The 20,096-nt window shown below is 34.7% G+C and overlaps 1 protein-coding gene across 1 annotated transcript in view; it reads right to left on the bottom strand.

Annotated features, from left to right (window-relative positions):
• Positions 1-20,096, bottom strand: part of LOC149801601 (GON-4-like protein) — a 123,300-nt gene that overhangs the window by 62,637 nt on the left and 40,567 nt on the right. Inside the window, exons 10-14 of the mRNA XM_089955858.1 lie at positions 16,166-16,298; positions 14,837-14,939; positions 13,791-13,880; positions 7,436-7,610; positions 2,226-2,442 (exon numbers count right to left, since the gene is read on the bottom strand). Coding sequence (XP_089811984.1) covers positions 2,226-2,442; positions 7,436-7,610; positions 13,791-13,880; positions 14,837-14,939; positions 16,166-16,298 — 718 coding nt within the window. The remainder of the gene's footprint in view (positions 1-2,225; positions 2,443-7,435; positions 7,611-13,790; positions 13,881-14,836; positions 14,940-16,165; positions 16,299-20,096) is intronic.

Below are 20,096 nucleotides of genomic sequence, written 5' to 3' on the forward strand. Positions count from 1 at the left end.
GGAAAACATAATTTGGTGAAAAGGCATAATGATTATGCCAAAAGCATAATGGTTGGCTTGTATGGCTACTGTGCAAAACCAGCTCCATTAGATGTACAAACCATCACAATTAAATGCAAAAATTTTTTTAAAAAATTTTATTAAAAGAAATTTAACTTGTTTTTATGGGGGGGGGGGGATTGGCACCAAAAAAACTGGGACAGTCAGCTAAGCAGAAACACACACATATTTTTGAGGCCTTATTCAAACAGAAAATGCAAAAAGGTAAATATGTAATTTTTTATTTCATAAGGCTTGTTTTCCCACAAATCAACTCATTACTTTATTAAGTAATGTGCCAGCTTACATTCTGGTGGATTATTAAACAATATTTAAAAGAGTAAAGGTTACTCATTAATTGGCTGAAAATAATTACTAGATTTTTTTAAACATACTTTATTCAGAAGAAGCCTATGCGTGGAACAACTGTACATGATAGTGGGCTTGAACTAAAACACTGCATTTTAATAAGCTATCCTTGTGTACCTGGTTTTCAAAATCAAAGTTATGCTTAAAATAAATTAAAAAAAACAAACAAATTCACCTGAACTGGCCAATAAAGCTGGTGAGAAAGCAGTTGGGCATATCTTATCTGTGTCCTTTTTCATTGGGTGTATTTGTTGTCAATAGCAGAAAGAAAAAAAAGTCTTGCAATTCCCATAATAAAGATACGAAAGAATTTAATTCACTCCAGGAGCCCCAATGATAATTTCATAAAATCTGTCACAAAGGAATACACCCACCCCCTTTTACTGCTATATACAAAATGAAATATTTTGTACCTAAGTGGATATATAGTATACATCTTAATATGAATCTTACAAACTGAGGGAATAAAAACTGATCACAAAATAATTGCTAATATTAGTAATTGCTAATTTATAGTGCTCTGGTATTGTCCATACAGAAGTACCTGATTTGACACAGCAGGGAAAACTAATATTTTCAACCAACTTGAGTCTAGAAACTGTACTTCTTTCTTCTCTAATGTTTAACAATTGTAATCATTTAGCTTCACTTCTGAAAACTGAATTATTAATCATACATTTATGTCCTCAAATTTATGTGGATAAGCATTAATAAAAGTGCTGCTAACAAAATGCATAATATGGCACTTCATTAACAGAGATGCGAAGACCTGGGCAGACCTGGGACCTGGGCACGTTTATCAGGAATCTCAGCATACTTTTTAGGAATCAAGGCATCTCATCCAGATAGGACCATATGATTTTTGAAAGAATAAACAGTTTCATCTTCTATTCATACTTGTAAATAATTTTTAACAAAGTCCAATGAGAACAAATATCGTGTATCAATTTCTCTAAGTGAAATGTACAGAATTCCTTCAATATCTAGGCAAAACAAGAACCACAAACATTCATTTTCCACATAAATTATCTGCATGTCTCATTTTGTCCTATTAATCTTTCCCAAATTTTTTCACCTATTCAGAGTCTAATTTACTGGTTTCTTGTTATTTACATTTAATTTTCACACTAAAACACTATATTCCACATACTACTGGTACAGAAGTATTTTTTTCCCTACCGAAGTCCACATGGAAAAATCCTTTTCCAAATATTATCCTATAAAATATTTATTCCATGATATTGTCTGTATTATTCAGAATGCAGAATTTTTGCTGAAAATTGATAATACTTACACAAAAGTCCAGAACAGTTTGCATCTCTGCATTACCACATTGGTTATTACAAAATGAACATAGCAAAAGCTATACATTTTTAATGAATTAAAACTTCAGGTTTTAATGAGAAGATAATTAAATTATGTGTAAGGGATCCTGAACTTTGCTAGCTACAAGTGTAAATGGACAGATGGAAACAGTTAATACAATTGGGCTCCTGCATCTTCATAACATTTTTAAATAAATATTTACCAATTTTCATATGTACAGTCATAAAAGGAAGATGCAGCATGTGACAAATTTTGCATTGCCTTGGAGTGGGGGTGAGTACAGGGGTGTGGGTTGGGGTGCAGGTGATTGTAAAAAAGCATTAGAATTGATGGTGATAAACCAATGTAGTTACTTTATTTAATCATTGCTTTAATCACAATCCTGATGTCAGGACTGGACATTGTTTTTTGCTATCCTGTGCATAAGACTCTTAAACCCCTATTAAAAACTCTAAAATTGTACAAGTACGAATATTGACATCGAGACTTACTTATCCTCTGAGTCAAAAAATTTGACTCTTTTCTTGTCGTTGTTAATATCACTCGGGATAAGAAATTTGCCATGTGGCAGCAACTTGTGATACATGAAGACTGGGCTGTTCCACATAATGTCTTTCTGCCTGTGACTGAAGTTTGGCAGAGAGGACTTGAGGGTGGCTGTCTCCGTTGAACCAAAACAAGATGCCAATAGCTCCTGAATTCTCTTACCTGAACAATACATTAAAATTATGTAATGGATTACAAAGAACGATGTGTCTTGCTTTTCTTTCATGTTGTGACAGTATTTAAGAAAATTTTCTTGTTCAAAAGATCATTCTCCTTTTGCACCTTTGTTATTAATCTTTTCCCCCCACATCTAATGCTGAAAAGGATCAGTCTACCTTCATGTTAAAGTACTCAACAAGGCTGATGCATCCAGACATACACACTCAAATGACAAAGAGAGCTAAGTAAAACAAAATGTTCTTATATCTGCATCAAGCAGAAATCAAAACTACCATTGACAATGTAAAGTTGCCTAATGTCAATTAATTATTATTCAAAGATAGTGTTTATAGTTTCTGTGGGTAAATCAGACCATGAATTTAGAGTCACAATGAAATATGAACCAAGCTGATATTCTAAGAGACCGCACCCCTTTGCCATTTGCAATGGTAAAGCATCACTCACCTGTTTGTTTTAATATCATCTTGAAATAAATATAATGCAGGTTTATGAAAAATAATGACGAATCATTTATTCGGATGCAAAAACTTCCTAAATTTGATAGCTCTGTACTAATGTAATAACTCTAATTTGAGAGTAATAAAGCAAAGAAACTAATTATTTGTGTATTTCCATACTTCTGAAAGTAACTCATGGTTTGTGTACTTCCATACTTCTGAAAGTAACTCATGGTTTGAGTATTTCTACATTTTTGAAAGCAACTCATGGTTTGTGTACTTTATATAAATTCCAAAGTAACTCATGGTTTGTGTACTTCCATACTTTTCAAAGTAACTCACTGTTTGTGTACGTCCATACTTCTCAACTTAACTCATGGTTTGTGTACTTTATAAACTTCTCAAAGTAATTTGTGGTTTGTGTATTTCTATACTTCCCAAAGTAACTCGTGGTTTGTATATTTCTCTGCTACGTTAACTAACTCTTGGTTTGTGTACTTGAATACTTCCTAAAACAACACATGCTTTGTGTACTTCTATGCTTCTCAAAATAACTTGTGGAATGTGTACTTCAATACTTCCCAAAGCACATACCATATTCATTTATAATAATTAGTACTCAATAAAATTTGAAACATTCCAATGAAACCTGGAAACATCAACAAAACAAGACAGCAATAAAGCAATAACAGATTGAGCCTTTTCTAAGCATAATTCATCTTTAAATAACATTAGCTGATTTTATTCCAAGAAAATATCCAAAAACAATACATGGGTCATGAGAACACCATGTTATCTTCTGTTAGACACTGTTCCATGCTGAATAGATATATGAATGTGAAAACAAAAATGACCATAACTGATTGATACAATGGTTGTTTCATTAATTAATAAAATGTTTCAGTGTATTATTAGTACTACTGCACTATTCCAATGAGCAAACTGGAACAGTAGTGCAGTAGTATGGATACTAAATATGCTTCATACACACAATTACTAAATAAACATTCAGTATGGATTCTAAATGTTTCATACACATAATTACTAAATAAACATTCAGTATGGATACTAAATAGGTTTCATACACATAATTACTAAATAAACAATCAGTATCGATACTAAATATGTTTCATACACATAATTACTTAATAACAATCAGTTTGGATACTAAATAGGTTTCATACACATAATTACTAAATATACAACAGTATGGATACTAAATAGGTTTCATACACATAATTACTAAATACACAACAGAATGGATACTAAACAGGTTTTGTACACATAATTACTAAATATACGATCAGTATGGATACTAAATAGGTTTCATACACATAATTACTAAATATACGATTAGTATGGATACTAAATAGGTTTCATACACATAATTACTAAATAAACAATCAGTATGGGTACTAAATAGGTTTCATACACATAATTACTAAATAAACAATCAGTATGGATACTAAATAGGTTTCATACACATAATTACTAAATAAACAATCAGTATGGTTACTAAATAGGTTTCATACATATAATTGCTAAAAAACATTCAAAAGATACTAAATAGGTTTCATACACATGATTACTAAATAAACAATCAGAAAATCAATCACACTTTCTCATAGCTTAGTTTAATCATGTCTGTCTAAAGCCAGACCTGGCAACCTTGACGAGACTGTCTCAGAAAGGCAGTTGATTCTTTTCTGTAAATTTGACCAGTTTTCAGTAAGGTGTAACAAAATATCATATTATTGTAAAGCTGGAAAACGTATTTAACAGTTTAGTATTCAAAACACGAAAAGACAGTAAAAATTATGCTCAACTGAGAAGTTTGTAAAGTACACATAGATCTTTTATTACCACTAGTACAGCTGAACAATTCCAGTTCCAAACCATAGGCAGCTCAATGGCTTGTTGCCATCTCTCAACCTGACATAATTCTTGGGATTTGTTTTCCATTTCGCATGACGACAGCAATCAAATCTCTTGCCACGAGATATAATCAAATTGACATGTGATGTCCAATAAATGTAACTGAATCCCTTCCTGCCTTTTTTTTTCTCACAAGAATTTGAATATTCCTTTAAACTTCTCTGTGTTGCTTATTAACACTTTTTTAGAGGCTTGTTTTCCTTTATTTCTTCAACATGCATCGTTTGCTGGAAGCCATTTTACAAAAATTCTTTGATCAACAATTTGATCATGCAGACTCTTTGAATGAAAAAATATGTGCAGTTCAAAGCATCTGAGGTACTGCTGTAAAGTTAGTCTGGTTCCCTGACTAACTTCTCTAATTCTAATATGAAACCCAGATCCAAATCAAACATGGGTGAATCAATTATCCGGACTTTTGGACAACAATTATTCCATAGTTTTTGCTTTTATTCAGTGAGTCTGAATTTGATGGGTCATTTTCGTAAGACTTAAAGTAAAAATGTAAGGATTGGCAAGTCAGCAAAGCAGTAATCTCTTTATTAGACAGTCTGTTATCAACTTCCAGGTTAACTTTTTTTAAAGATATACTCTGTATTATGATAGGGTAACATATTTAAAGAAGAAATAATAAGAAATCAACGAGTGAAAATCCAAAATTCATATAGACATTTATATGGGAGGAGTAGAGAAAATATTTTCAAGATGACCACCATAATGGTGATATTGAGGGTCGATTTGCATTATTCACATTTAAAATGAACAATAAGATCTCCTCTGATCAAAACACCATGTCAAAATGTCTTTCCATTTAAGGGTAGTAATAACAAGGTTTTTAAGATGGCTACCATGGTGGTCATATCGGTTGTCAGATCTACACCATTTAAATTTAGGACCAGCCAGACATTATGTCTTCTGGTGAAAACCATAAAAAAATTAAAGATGGCAGTCATAGTGGCCACACTGGCTATCAGATCTGCACCATTTCCATTCCGGACCAACTAAACATCTTGTGAAAACACAATGTTGATATGACCAGCCATGTAGAAGTAATGATAATAAGGTTTTCTGGATGGCTATTGTGGCAGCCATATTACATTTCAGACTGGCAGATTTTTACTTACAACCAACATGACATGATAAAAAGCTTTTCATTGAAAACCCCATGCTGATATGATCATCCATTCATGAGAAGTGATAACAAGATGACAGAAATGGTAAAAGAAGTGCATCAATTTTTGCAAGGGTCTAGCTGATATATATCAAAGTTTTTGTAATGGGACTTAATTACTTAGGATTGTTGTTGGTTATATTTCTTTAAATAAAAAGAAATTATCAAAATCATGTTCATTTGTTTATAACAAGAAAAGGTCAATTAAAAACAAATTATCAAAACTGTTTGTTTGTTTGTTTGTAACAATAACTTAAAAACAGGTGAACAACTTAAAAAACAGCTGAGCTGGAACATCGCTGGTCATGTAAATAATGTAATGACTAAAGAGTAGATAAATGATTAGAACTACTCAATCACACTTATAATTATATGACGAACTTAACTAATAGAAACAGAAGTCTTTTATAACTTGAAATTTTAGAATTTTAAACTCTGAACTGAAGAGTCTTCAACATATTGAAAAGTGATTTGTAAGTTGTGCAAAAAAAAGAACACATGTTCAATCTTTAGTAAAAGACACGTGTACATTTTTGTTTTGATTTTACAAACTTTTCTTGGCAAGACATTCAATGAACATTCAGAGCAAGATTGTATGACTTCATAGTCTCATGGAGAAACACCATCACATCCACATTTTCTGGTTTTACCTGAGACCACTTTCTATGTGTAAGATTGCTTGTCAACACTCGCCAAGAAAAGATCATAAAATCAAAGCAAAAATTGCATTCATTCAAGATTGTGTACATGTGTCTTTTACTGACCACTGAACATGTATTCTTTTCTGCATAACTTACAAACCACTTTTTTGGTCGAGATAGTTTTAATTTGCTGGACCATCCCCCTTTTTCTGGAACCTAAAGTAGGCCCATACTTTCAATCATTTCTTCTTTCCATTAAAGTTCACTTTCACTTTTGCTTGCCATTTTTAAAGCAGGTAGCTTATATCACAGCTAAATTATATTTCAAAAATGGATAAAAAATATTAATAAAACAAAATATTCTTCGTAATGTCATTAACTTAGCATCATCATTGTATTATAAAATTTATATATTTTGGGGTTATTCAATTCAGGGCTGTTCCATTAAGAAATACATGGGACCCAGGGAAGGAACTTTTAAAGTGGGGTACTCACCCATAGATGCAACTTAAAATTTCTTATCATTTTAATATGAACTCTGTGAAATCAAAGTACCAGAGATATATTTTTGAAAACTGACTTCCCTGGGTACCATGTATGTTTAAATGAAACAGTCCTCAATAGTAATAATAATTTAATAAATTTATTGGTACCGTAAGGAAACTCGATCATGAAAGTCATACTCAATTAATCAATCATGCTAGCTGAATGAGTGACTCAATTAGTTGGAACAGCACTATGAAAGATGCTCTTCTGGTCTATGATCAGCTAAAAATCTTTGGCTACCTGACCTTGTTTTAATGTGAGACTTTTCCTGTTCTTGTCTGGTGATTTGCTTGGACTAGATTCACATTTCCAAAATTCTTCATTGTTGACAATAGCACAAGCTTCCACCAAGTTGCAGGCTTGATATGCAGTTTTTGGAACAAAGACTGCAGATGACTTTCCAAGGTTAAGCAGTTCATTCTAAAGAAGAAGAAAAAACCATGTAGCAAAGTTACAGCTTTAATTATTAACAAGTGAAATAATCTCAAGAAGTTTATTATGAAGAGGCTGTTACAAACACGACCTGTCTCCCACATCAGTGAGAAAAAAATTTGAATTTTGGAAACATGAGCTGCCGTCTGGGTCTGTTACAATAGAGGCTAAAATATCTTCAGATGATGATTACAAAGATCTGACAGAGATCACAAGATAATAAAATATAGCTCACAGTCACACGAAAGATATAGAACTAATAATGCATCTACATGATTGCTGACAATTCAGCTCTGAGCTATACACAAAAAACAAAACAAAAGCAAGGATTAAAAAAACGTGCTTCAAAATGAAAGTGGTATACTCTTTCTGATGAGTGTGGTACTCCTCCCAATGCATGCATATGTCAAGTTACAATAATCTACAGATAGTAGTGCTCAAGAAAGCAAATTTTAAAGTAAATTATAATTGTAAATATTTACCCAATCCCATTAACATTAGGGATATTAGCATGCTACCTTGCGAATCCAGCCCTACTAAAAGACAAAAATTGTCTTTTTCTAAAATATACTGACAAAGAGCAATAACTCTGACCTATTACCAATGCCAGGTGTTGCTAGTTTTATTTATGCTGAGCAATATACTAACAAGGATGCTCACATGGTGGGGTGGTTGGGAGGGTTTTCAAGCAATGTGATTAGGTAAGCATACATGCCAAGCCCCACCCCCCCCACCCCCCGAGGAGAGGCTCTGGTGGATGATTGGCTTCAAATTGCCATTTGCCTTCTGAATAAGGAACAGCCTTAAATAAAAACTGCACAATTAGGTTTTTTACACAATCTCCACTGGCTGATTGTTGATGAGTGATCCTATCTCCTGTCGCAGAAATGCATCCTTCTCCTGATCTGATGGTAATACCATGAAGCAATGAGGAGGAGGAAATGGGAGGGGATTGGATAAATTAAATCTGAAGCCCCTATGAAATGACCTGGATCACCCATTTGTTCTGAGGGAATAGGGTGATCCAGTGCACCTGAGACTGAAATAGCTGGTCACCCATAGCTAGGCTGTCTGCAGGCAAGGGGTAGGGTAGGTCAATGTCTAGAGCTAGGCGGCTAAAAGGTGGAGAAACCTGGTTTCTTACTGCCTTTGTATGGTTGCCTCCTAGCTTGGTTAGACTGTTCTCTCCTGGCATTGGGCTGGAATTTATACTGTACATTTACCTTAAAAGATCCCTTGTCCCTAGCCTATTTATTGTCCCTCCTCACTGGCACAGTTCCTGAGCTGCCTGCCTCCAAACTTCTTCAATTCTTCCTCCAAAAAGGAAAGGTCGTCTGTAAAGCCAGGGTATGATGAGACTTGAGCTATGTGGGCTACAGACATGCATCACATCATCTCAGGTCTATGTTGCCCAAGGCAGTCTATTCAATCATCAGGGAATGGTGAGCTGCCTGGTTAATGAGTCTAGCAATCCTGGCTGTTGCTTCCCAATCATGGTTATTGCTGAATTTCTCAAGTTCAAAAATTTAAAATGTAGCCAAATCTAAGAATGAAGACATAGTGACTACATTACGGACTACCTCTAACATTTTTATCCAATTTATGAAACAACTGAGAGGACATATGAACAGCTGCTAGATTTTTATCAAGGGCTGGGAGATCAGTACTGAAGGCTAATGAGTGAGTTCTGTGCCAATGAGATGAGAATGTTGCTGGAAAATGGCTTTCTAAAAAGAATTTCCCAGGTCAACAATTCTACCTGAAAGCCGGTCACTGATCTCTGTAATTTTAGCTAACTGAGGATGGTGCTGAAAGGAGTGTGTCTCTTCTTCCTCATTGAAATCTACTGATGCTTCAACTTTACAGTTTTGAGTAGTGGTATGACGTGGAGGACATTCTAAAGTTGCCAACACCCCAGAAACTTCCTCAACTGCAGCCTTGAAACTAAATTCAATCCAATTCCATGGTCAGATCTGAGTAAAGCTGATTTGAAGGAGATTCGTCACTCACTGTGTGTCAAGTCTTGACCTGGTTCCACTTGCAGATTTGGAGAATCATACCAGGTGGCATCAATGACTCAATTCTGTCCTCTTTGAAAACGTCACAAATTCTCCCATGTGAATAAGCAGTGAACATATGGAAGTCTGGCACTGTGGAACAGTCAACTGGTTTGCCTGGATGCTGGTGGTATAGAAGATGGTCTGGCTGCCCCAAAGGCCTGGCTGGCTGGACAGATTTTTCACTGAAATCTCCGTTACGGTAAGGGTATGTTACTGAAGGATCGATCTGTCACTAAGATCTCCGTAATTCTTAGTTGCAAACCTGCCAACGCTGACGAGTCCGTCTCAGTAAGGCAGTTGATTTTTTTCCATAAGTTTGACCAGTTTTTAGTAAGGTGTAACAAAATATCATAATCTGCTATTATAAAGCTAAAAAACATAATTAAAAGTTTAGTATTCGGAATGTGCAGCGATGATAAACATTATGTTCAACTGAAAAGTTTGTAAAGTACGCGTAGACTTTATTTACCACTAGTATAGTGCACAAATTTTAGTTCCAAACACTATGCAGCTCAATGGCTTATTGCTCTCAACTTGGACGTAATTCCTGGAAATTCTTTTTCCATTTCACATGACGACGGCAATCATATTTCCTGCCATGAATCATACTCAAATTGGCACGTGATGTCCAATAAACATAACTGTGTCTCTTCCAGCTTTTATTCACAAGAATATGAATATTTAATTTTATTTTTCCTGTGTTCCTTATTAACACTTTTCAAGAGGCTTATTTTCCCTTTTGTCTTTAAACATGCATCACTTACTGGACACCATTTCTGAAAAAATTCTATGATCAACAGTTTGATCATGCAGACACTTCGGATGAACAAATAGGTGCAGTTTAAAGCATCTGATGTGCTGCTGTTAAGTTAGTCAGGTTCCCTGACCAATTTCACTATTTCTAATATGAAACCCGGATCCAAATCAAACACGGCCAAACCAATTTCCAGATTTTTTGGCAATGATCATTTTTTCGTAGTTTTTGCTTTAATGCCATAGGTCTGTATTTTAAGGGTAATTTTCATAAGACTTACAGCAAAATCGTAAGAGTTGGCAGGTCTGTAGCTGGTCGGCCCATTTAATAAAAAAAAAAAAAACAATGCTGGGATGGCTAGATAGCCGGTGATGTCAGGATGGGCAGTGATGGCAAGGCTGTATTTATGAATTGAATTCAATGGAGCCAGTGCAAACCTCATGCATCCGTACTTGCAGGGGGACTTAAGTGTACTAGGCAGTCTAACATTGGAAGACATTGCCCCCGATGAGTAAAAAAAAACGTACAGAAACAAGCATGGGCAATAAAGCTAATATATGGCCTGCATAGTCTTTTCCTGGACCATACATTGCATCTTTCTGAAGGTGAATGGTTGTACCATCTCAACTTTATCCTCCTCCCCTGCTGCTGATGTTACTGTGGCTGACGGTTACAAGTGACAAACTTGAAGTGGGGGTGGGGTACATAATGTTCCCCAACAAGACTTGCAATGGAGGTTGATTTGGGATGTATAATGAGGATGTCAACATCATCTTTCCTCGACTTATTCCATCCCTAAATCCCTTTTGCTGCCTTCTCGACTACTGTAGCCAAGACTTCCTATGTCCATTTATTAAATATGCTGCATGGCATAGATGATATACACTTAGTACAAACAATACTGGTTGTCTTCCTATGTTTAAAACTTTTCTGCATTACATACATTTAGTAGATATTTGAACTGAAAAGAAAAAAGGAGAAAACAAAGATAAATTATCAACTCAGCATGGTGTTAACTTACAAATATCACCACATGTTACTAACGGAGTATGCAAAAATAGTTTTGTGTTAACTTGTAAATGACAACATCAGTTCAACAACAGCATGTTGACATGTGGTCTTAAATGGAAGAATTCCATAAAGGTGACAAAGTCACTCAAATCTGGAAGAAATTGCAAAAATAATGTATACAATCAGGATAGGAAAGATTGTCCAACACAATAAATACAAAATTAAAGTTGGATGATCCAATCTGAACACAAAGAAGGCTTGGATTATTGGAGGTAAAATGTATGATGTTATCAGTATAGCAGCAAAGTTTAAAAAAACTTGTGACACCAGACAGTGGCTAGGGGAGGTAATGGGCAAGAGTTATTGCCCTTTGTCAACATGAGCTCTAATAAGATGATTCGCAAAGTAGCAGGAAAATATCCCTAACATTAATGTGATTGGGGAATATATCTGCATGAGAAATTGTGTTGAAGACAAGGGCTATTAAATGTTGATGCCAAAAAGATGAACAGTATTATCATCTGATTGGCTGAAGTTCTTCTGCAATCTGGCAAAAAAGATCTTCCACCAGTCATAAACTTTAGGACAATATCATGATTAAAACCACATAATACAGAAATTAACTAAATCATGTTTGAAACAGTCTGAGTCCAAACAAGAGCCCTTAAAGGGACTGATGCTTTACTGGCCCAAAAGAATTTCTTGGAATCCAAAACCATTTTCTTCTTTTTAACGGTTGAGTAGTACAAATTTGGCAGCTAAACATTTGCTTACAAATATGAGGTAATATGTTGTGCATCTATAACTGTGTTTTAGTAAAAACTCCATGTCAATAAGACCATGAAGTCCTGAGAAGTTGCAAAGCCATCAAGGCAGCTATGTTGGATGTTAGATCAACATTATTTTAATATAGGAATAACCAAATGTTGGTATAGTCAACCATTACATAGCTGTTATGAGATTATTCAAATTTTGTTATGTCATATTAGCGTAATTTTCACGTGGACTCAACTACTTCTCCTGCAATAAGTTGTACTAAACCTCCATCTCAAAATGGCCAACCCCATCAAGATGGCCACCACTGATCAGTACCATTTTTTTAGTAGCAACATCATAAGAAATCTTTAGTGAAAACCATGTGTCAATGAGACCATCAATTCAGCAGGAGAAGCATTAACAAGTTTTTCAAGATGGTCACAATGGTGGCCATATTGGAGGTCAGGTCAGCAACATTTTCATTTAGAGCCAACTAGGCATCATAAAGTCTTCTGTTAAAAACCCCATGTTGATATAATACTCATGAGAAGTAGCAAGACTGCTGCCATCAGATTGATACCATTTTCATTTAGAACCAGTCAACATGACAATCTGTTCTGGAGGAGTAACACGTGATTTTCAAGATGACCAATGTGGTGGCCTTACTGGATGTCCAAGCAGCACCATTCTTTGAGGAACAATAAAGCTTCATGATGAATGCATGTGTACAGTTTCATGGCAATCTTCCAAGCCATTTAGGAGGAACAGAAATAACAAACTTGTTTTTACTGACGGATGGATTATTGACAAATGGATTATACAACAGGTCATCTACACATTCTTCTGGTCTACGGCCAGTAAGCTAAAATTCAAATATGCAGAAGAATACGACTTTTTTAAAAAAATGGCACGCATACCAATTCATATTATCTACATGTGCTTACAAACATGAATGCAAAATTTCATTTTTCTATCTCAAGTGGCTTTTGCTTCTTTCACTGTGCTACAAGGCTTATGTCAAAAAGTCAAAAAGTGTTAACATTGTGTTGTAATAAAAACTGTGGCTTGCAAATCCATTCAACTTATCTACTATATATAAATAAAATTATGTCTACCACATGTCACTCTGACTCTCTGAGGTGAGTTTCGATCAAGCTGATATACTTTTTGGTAAAAAATCCAAGTTAAAAAGCAAACTATGTGAAAATATGACCTGGAACTGTGTGTTGTGCCCACAATTCAAGTATGACGAGAATTTATCAAGGGATTTAGGAAATATATGCAAGTGAGAAACTGTAAGCGAAACCATAACAAATTATTCATTCTGCCAAAAAGTGAATGTTATTTCTTGCTTCCCCTCTAATGTGGGCATAACAACAAAGTGCTGTTATGATCTAACATCTAATCAGGTCGTCTACTTATAACCACAATAAAATGTGTGAAAATTTTCAAGGAGCTAAGTTTAATACTAATTTTGTAATGACATACAAATTTACAAACAGACAATACTGAAGCAAAACAATATACCCCTTCTGCTATTGCAGTGGAGACATACAAACTGATGCATATTCATCTATATTATCTTACCAAAAAGACTTTAGCACACTCAGCTGCTTCCTTGTTCTTCTCCTGGTTTCCCTGGGCCATTATAAATGTCTGAGTCAACAACTGTACATGCTGGAAGGTAGAAAAAGAGGCTCATATCATTCACCTGTCTTACATAACAGATGACCATTTTACCAAACAGGCTTTTGAAGTATTGTAAGAATACAATCTCTTTATGGGGGTCCCCGAGTAACCGAGTGCTCTAAAGCGCTCACCGTTCTGGATCACTGCCATCTCACTTATGTCTGTGAGTTTGAGTCTCAGGCTCAGCTAACATGGGTACATGAGGAAGCTTGCCAGTAGCTTCTTGCAGGTCGGTGGTTCTTCCTGGGGTTTTCCAGGGTTCTTCCTCCACCAGTATATACTGGCTGATATGTATAGCCTATCTTGTGCTGAAAAATGGCATTAAACCCAACAACAACAACAATCTCTTTATTATACACCCATTTACTCACAATCAAACTCATCTGAGTACTTGATATGTATGCTTACATATTAAAATCAAATAAGAAATCAAGCCTTTAGAGTGATCACAGATAAGTGCTGATGGCTGCACAGACCACAGAGGACAGAAGACATACAAAAGGCCATACCATAAACTCACTTGCTCTTTCACCAGGTGAGCTAATAAAAATGGCAACATTTTTTATTAAACTCAAAACTGGACAAGAGAATCTGCACATAAAGATTGGTCAATTGGTGCACAAGATCCGGTATACATGTACTAACTTCAACTGCTGTACATATCTATTACAATGTAAATCTATTACAATTAATGTTCATCTTGATTATTGTGGAAAATGCTCAAGTGATAATGAAAATCTTGGGGTGAAGGGGTTTACACTGTTTGTCCACTATGATTACAGTAGAAGGTAATGTAATGAATGCATTCACATCATGAAAGAGATGTACACCAGAAAATGAAATCAGGCACATATTGTAGTAAGAGAAAAGTGATTCGTCCCTGTTCCAAGGACCCAGGATGGTCTCTGCCTTATCAATATAGAGCTCATCATGCATCTACATACCTTTCTCATTTGTTCATCCAGCTGTTTCCTCTCATCCTCTGTCAGCTTAGGAACCTGCAAGTCCACTGAATTTGAACTAGCCTGGCTTGTGCTTTGTCCACAACTACAGGAAACATGAAAATTGCAACTGTCAGAACCTAGCAAACCTACACATGCTAATTTACATGACAGCACAGGTAACAGAGCAGAGAATTAGGGCATTTACAATGGAACTTAACCCAGCCATTGAAATGAGAAAATCATATTACAATTACCCATTTTTTGTACCATGATGATAGAAAAAAACTGGTTCAATTCAAGAAAAACATTTTAATGTGTTAAAGACAATCTGTTAACATTAAGATTTCTGAAAAAACCAATTAGAAGTTAATGTTATGATGACCTTTTCAATTTCCTGCAGATATTTGTTCATAAGCTATCAAAGTGTTCAACTATACATCAGAAAGAATTGTCACTGGCAACCATGTCTTCCAGCAGAATGAAACCTGTAATCTGACTGGTGGCCTAAGTGGCTAGAGTGTCTGCTTCAGATGCTGAGATCATGGGTTCAAACCTCGGCCAAATCACACCAAAGACATAAAAATGGTACTAGCAGTTGCCGTGCTTGGCGCTCAGCATTAAGAGGTTAGTGTGAGGACTGGTCAGCCTGATGTCCAGATAATGTGATAATACATGTCTGTGGCATGATGCCCCAGTGCTAGACATCACTATAAACTGCCACAATGCAGACACTATATGATATCACACAGGAAGACAAATCAGGATATATACACACACATATATACATGAACACTCCTTCTCCTGTGCCCAGTGAATGACAGAAAAGATGTTTTGTATGGAAATATTTTATTTTGGCAAAATGTGAAGTATCAGATAATTTTATGATAACTACTGGTATAGTTCAATATCAGCAATTTTTTTAAATACCAGAAGCTTGCATACTGATACAATGGCATATTAAAATTAAAAGGGCAATATTATTTAGTTGCATTAGAATTTCCTTTTGACTGGAATTTGTTTCATCTGAAAATTGAGTTTTCATGAATCGAGGAACTAAATTTATAGTTACAGAAGTGAAAAGGACCCAGTACATTAAAATATGTACAGTACATTATTCTTTTAGTAATATGCCCAAGCTTAAAAATTAAAAAATTGGCAAATATTTACTAATAATAGCTTTTTACCTGTTGCTAATGCCACCCTGGGCTTCTCACATGGAATTGTTGTTAACATGGAGGTAATCTTTACCAATGTTCATCTTGGGGAAAAAAATTTCATTCAAGAAAACTCATAAGAACAGAATTGATTACCATGAGAGATTCAACTCACTCTGTAATGGAGCTTTTTGGCTGAAATTTTATCATAGGTTTTGTCTTAGAGGCAGGAACCATGTCAGCATCCCCATCTGCATCATCTCCATAAACCTCCATCATTTCATCCATCAGCTCATTCAGCTCCTTCTCTGAAGCAAGGGTCAAACATCAATTAGATACATACAGAGCAAATGGAAAATGCAAGTGCAAATTGAAGTCAACTTTGGCATTTGATTATTGCCAAAAGTATAATCATTGATTATATTTTTTAAAATACTTATCACAACTTCAAAATCACAAGCCATATCAGAATCAATAATACTATTCACATAATAGGTCACAACTATGCCTGGATTTGACTCTATAAAGCTATAGTCCTGTTCAATAGACTTATCTCCCCTGATATATTACCTCCCCTTGTACACACTTCATCTTTATAGCTCTTACAGGCATTATTGTTGCATAATTACCAATGGAAAAGTGTTAACAATAGAATAACAACATTATGTAGTTTTCCAAAGGACAAAACAGAAAAATGTGTGGTTGAAATACATCCGGCTTGTGAGTCTCAAGTTTAAGATCTCAGAATAATTTCCCAGGTATTTTATTTAAACTGTTGGAAGTTGGAATACTTATAATTGTTGCTAATTAAAAAAACAACCTTATTACAATATTTGAAAATAAAAATGTGTCAACCATTTTATCTTTGATCTTGAGCCTGGAATTTTGGGAAACAAATAATTGATGAAAAAAATTACCAAGCAAAACCAATATCTTTGAGTCTGTGCAAGCTCAATTTTAATGACAATAACCATTCTCAGAAACTTGATGTGTTATTATAGCATCATTTTTAAATAGAACATTTTTTCTTTTTTGAGATCTATGAGCAGCAACTTACAGTAAGTTAAGATTCAACCACAAGTGGAAGAACCTATACCAGAAGAAGAGGTTTATCTGAACAAACCATTCTCGTCAAAGTGCAACAGTGAAAGTGTGTCTTTGATGTTACATGACTATGAGGGACATACTGATGATAGTACAATAAGTTCATGTTTTAATAACAAAACACAAACGGAAAATATGGACTTGGTTGTATGATACAAACTAAAATGACTTTTGAAATGCAAAAACACATTAGTAATAAACAATTAGCTGTTAAATTAGGACTTCTGGACTTGTGTCAGTCTGGTGCTGCACTTATGGCTGATGTGGGTTTTCTGGTAGCTGACCTTATAACTCTAAAAGGCATGCATCATATAATTCCATCTTAAAACTCAAAGATTTAACTTTTATCAGGTAGAGGAAACAAGAACTGTCAACCATAGGACTGATGTGGAAATGGCAATGGAAAGAGTGAAAAACTTTCATATTCCTCAAGGTGTTATGCCAATTACTCTTTTACAACAAAATTCAAAAATTTTAAAAATAAGTGTTGGACTTTCATATCTTTTACCACCACTAGTCCATGATGGTGATGAGACATGAACTTTGCTGATAAACAATGTTACTATATTATTATGTAGTATAATTATGTGGTTATTTTGCTAGTGATAGAATGATTTTGGTATTTTTACTTTTATAGCATTGAGTTTATTCTGTACACTTTGCAGCTTCCATATTTTTGAAGGACATTTATGCAACTGGTTATTCAATGAGATTTATCACATTAAGTCATTTTACAATATAATAAGCATAAGAAATGCAATTACATGTTGATTATATATTTAAGGAAATTTAACCAATCAAGTCAACTTCATCTTGTGAAACTTTAACTGGAACCAAGGATCTCCTGATCCAACAGCAATTACCTTTACCACTGGGCAATAATAGCCCAAAACATATAACACTAGAAACATACATAAAATCAGTTTATTTTTACATTTTTTTTTTAAAACAAACCTGCAAACATTTTTTAAAAAAGTATGCACTGAAAATATTTCTATACACTCAGATATATTCCAAATAAATAAATATCTGGCTGCTGCTTCATGGTTTTTCTCCCAACATGATGCAGCTGTTTCAAAATGTCTGTAACCTATTAACTGTCCTCAATGCACTTTCAGGCTTTGTGTTATCCTGTTGTTTGCATATGACTCCAAAGTTTTAACTTGTTAACCCGCCTGACCTGGATTCCTGTCAGTTAAAACTGTTTGCTAGTCCTTTGGTGCTGTTTTCATTAAGTACATTTTCTGCTTCACTTAATATTTGAAAAGTAAGTTTGAAATTGTTAACCACATTCCTTCAGATTTATCCTGTCTGAGTACAGAAAATGTATATTATACAAAACTGACAAGTCCTGCTTTCAAAGCTGTTATTACTACAGCTTAAAAGAATTGTAGCATCTGGTACAACTTACTTAAGCTTCTCATTTCAGATCCATTATTGGATACATGTGCACCTTTATATCTTAAATAAACTATTGCTTGAAGCACTAATAGCTTATCAAAAGTGCATCGATCCCTTTGTTAAATGCCATTTTATCGGATTTTTTGCTCACCGGAAGTAGATTTAACAAATAACAATAACTTGTGCAAGGGAGGTAACAACCATTTACTCAAGAGTACTATAACAAGACCTCAGTCATACATTTGATTACAGTAAAAGTTGTTAGCATCATTACAGAAATGGACCCTTCCTACTGATTTACTGATTTTTATTTTTTTGTATAGAACTGTGACCATGATGCATGATCATATATTTTGGCAGTCAGGTAAAGAAACTGTTCAAACAGTTGTAATCAGCCTAACTACTTTTTAATGACTAACAAAGTTAATGTTGATATTATTCCATGGAATATAGACCAAAATGTGAAATGATTTTAGAGTATTCTTTTTTGCTTGATGAAACCGCTCCTGTGGCCTAGTGGTTACAGTGTCCTCCTCAGATGTGGGAGGTCACAAGTTTGAAACCCAGCTGAGTCATACCAAAGACTTATAAAAATGGTACTAACAGCTGCCTTGTTAGGCACTCAGCATTAAGAGGTTAGTGTTTGGATTGGTTGGCCTGGTGTCAGGATAATATGACTGGGTGGGACATCATGCTTTATGTCTGTGGCATGATGCCCCAGTACTAGACATCACTATAAACTGCCACACTGCAGACATCATAGCGATGTGACTGAAAAATTGTTAAAGCTACATTAAAAATCCAAATTACACACTCTCACATACACTTGATGGCTTTCTGGCACAAAACATGATGGACATAGCTTACACCCCAATCTGCTCAAGTTTCTAAACAAGAGATCCAAGTTGGACCTGAGATGGCTCACCTGGCTAATACCTGTTTAATGGCTAAATGTAAAAACATGTGAAAAATCTGAATCAACAGGATGCTTTTTGTTGAAATATCTCCAATGCTATGGAAACAACTGTTACAATATTTCTCTAGTTTCTGCATCTTCAACCATATATATGATTACACATCGGCATCATTTGTCCCAGACCAAAAAATGCCCAGATGCCAGGACACTTTATATCAAAGGTAGTCAAATTTTCTTGTTTCTTTTCAGACCAAGTTTTGAAAATGTTGTTCTGTTCTTAGTAATGGTGGTCATATCTGATGGCAGAGTGGTACCATTTGTATAAATTTTAAAGGTGTTAAGCTTGAAGACTGTCTGTTATATCTGGTTAAACTGTCAAATTCTCTTAAGTTGTTTTTTAGAAGTACAACATTGACATTTGTTGGCAGATTGGCATCATTTATACCAACATAAAGCCATTCATGACAGAATTCTTTTCGTAAACTTGGTCAAAGTCTGCTGAGTGGATTGTGGCAAGTTGTGGAAATAATTTTCTATTTGTATTGTATCATTATCATTTGTATAATTCTGGAAAATCTCAATCAAATTTGGTCAAATAATGCTGACCAGTTTCTGAGAAGTCTTTAAGTTGTATCTATAGCAGCCAAAGTTGATGCTGGATTGTCATCATTTGTAAAAATTAAAA

Source organism: Sinohyriopsis cumingii, chromosome 4, assembly GCF_028554795.1.
Source record: "Sinohyriopsis cumingii isolate HCF-2022 chromosome 4, ASM2855479v2, whole genome shotgun sequence".
Taxonomy (NCBI): domain Eukaryota; kingdom Metazoa; phylum Mollusca; class Bivalvia; order Unionida; family Unionidae; genus Sinohyriopsis; species Sinohyriopsis cumingii.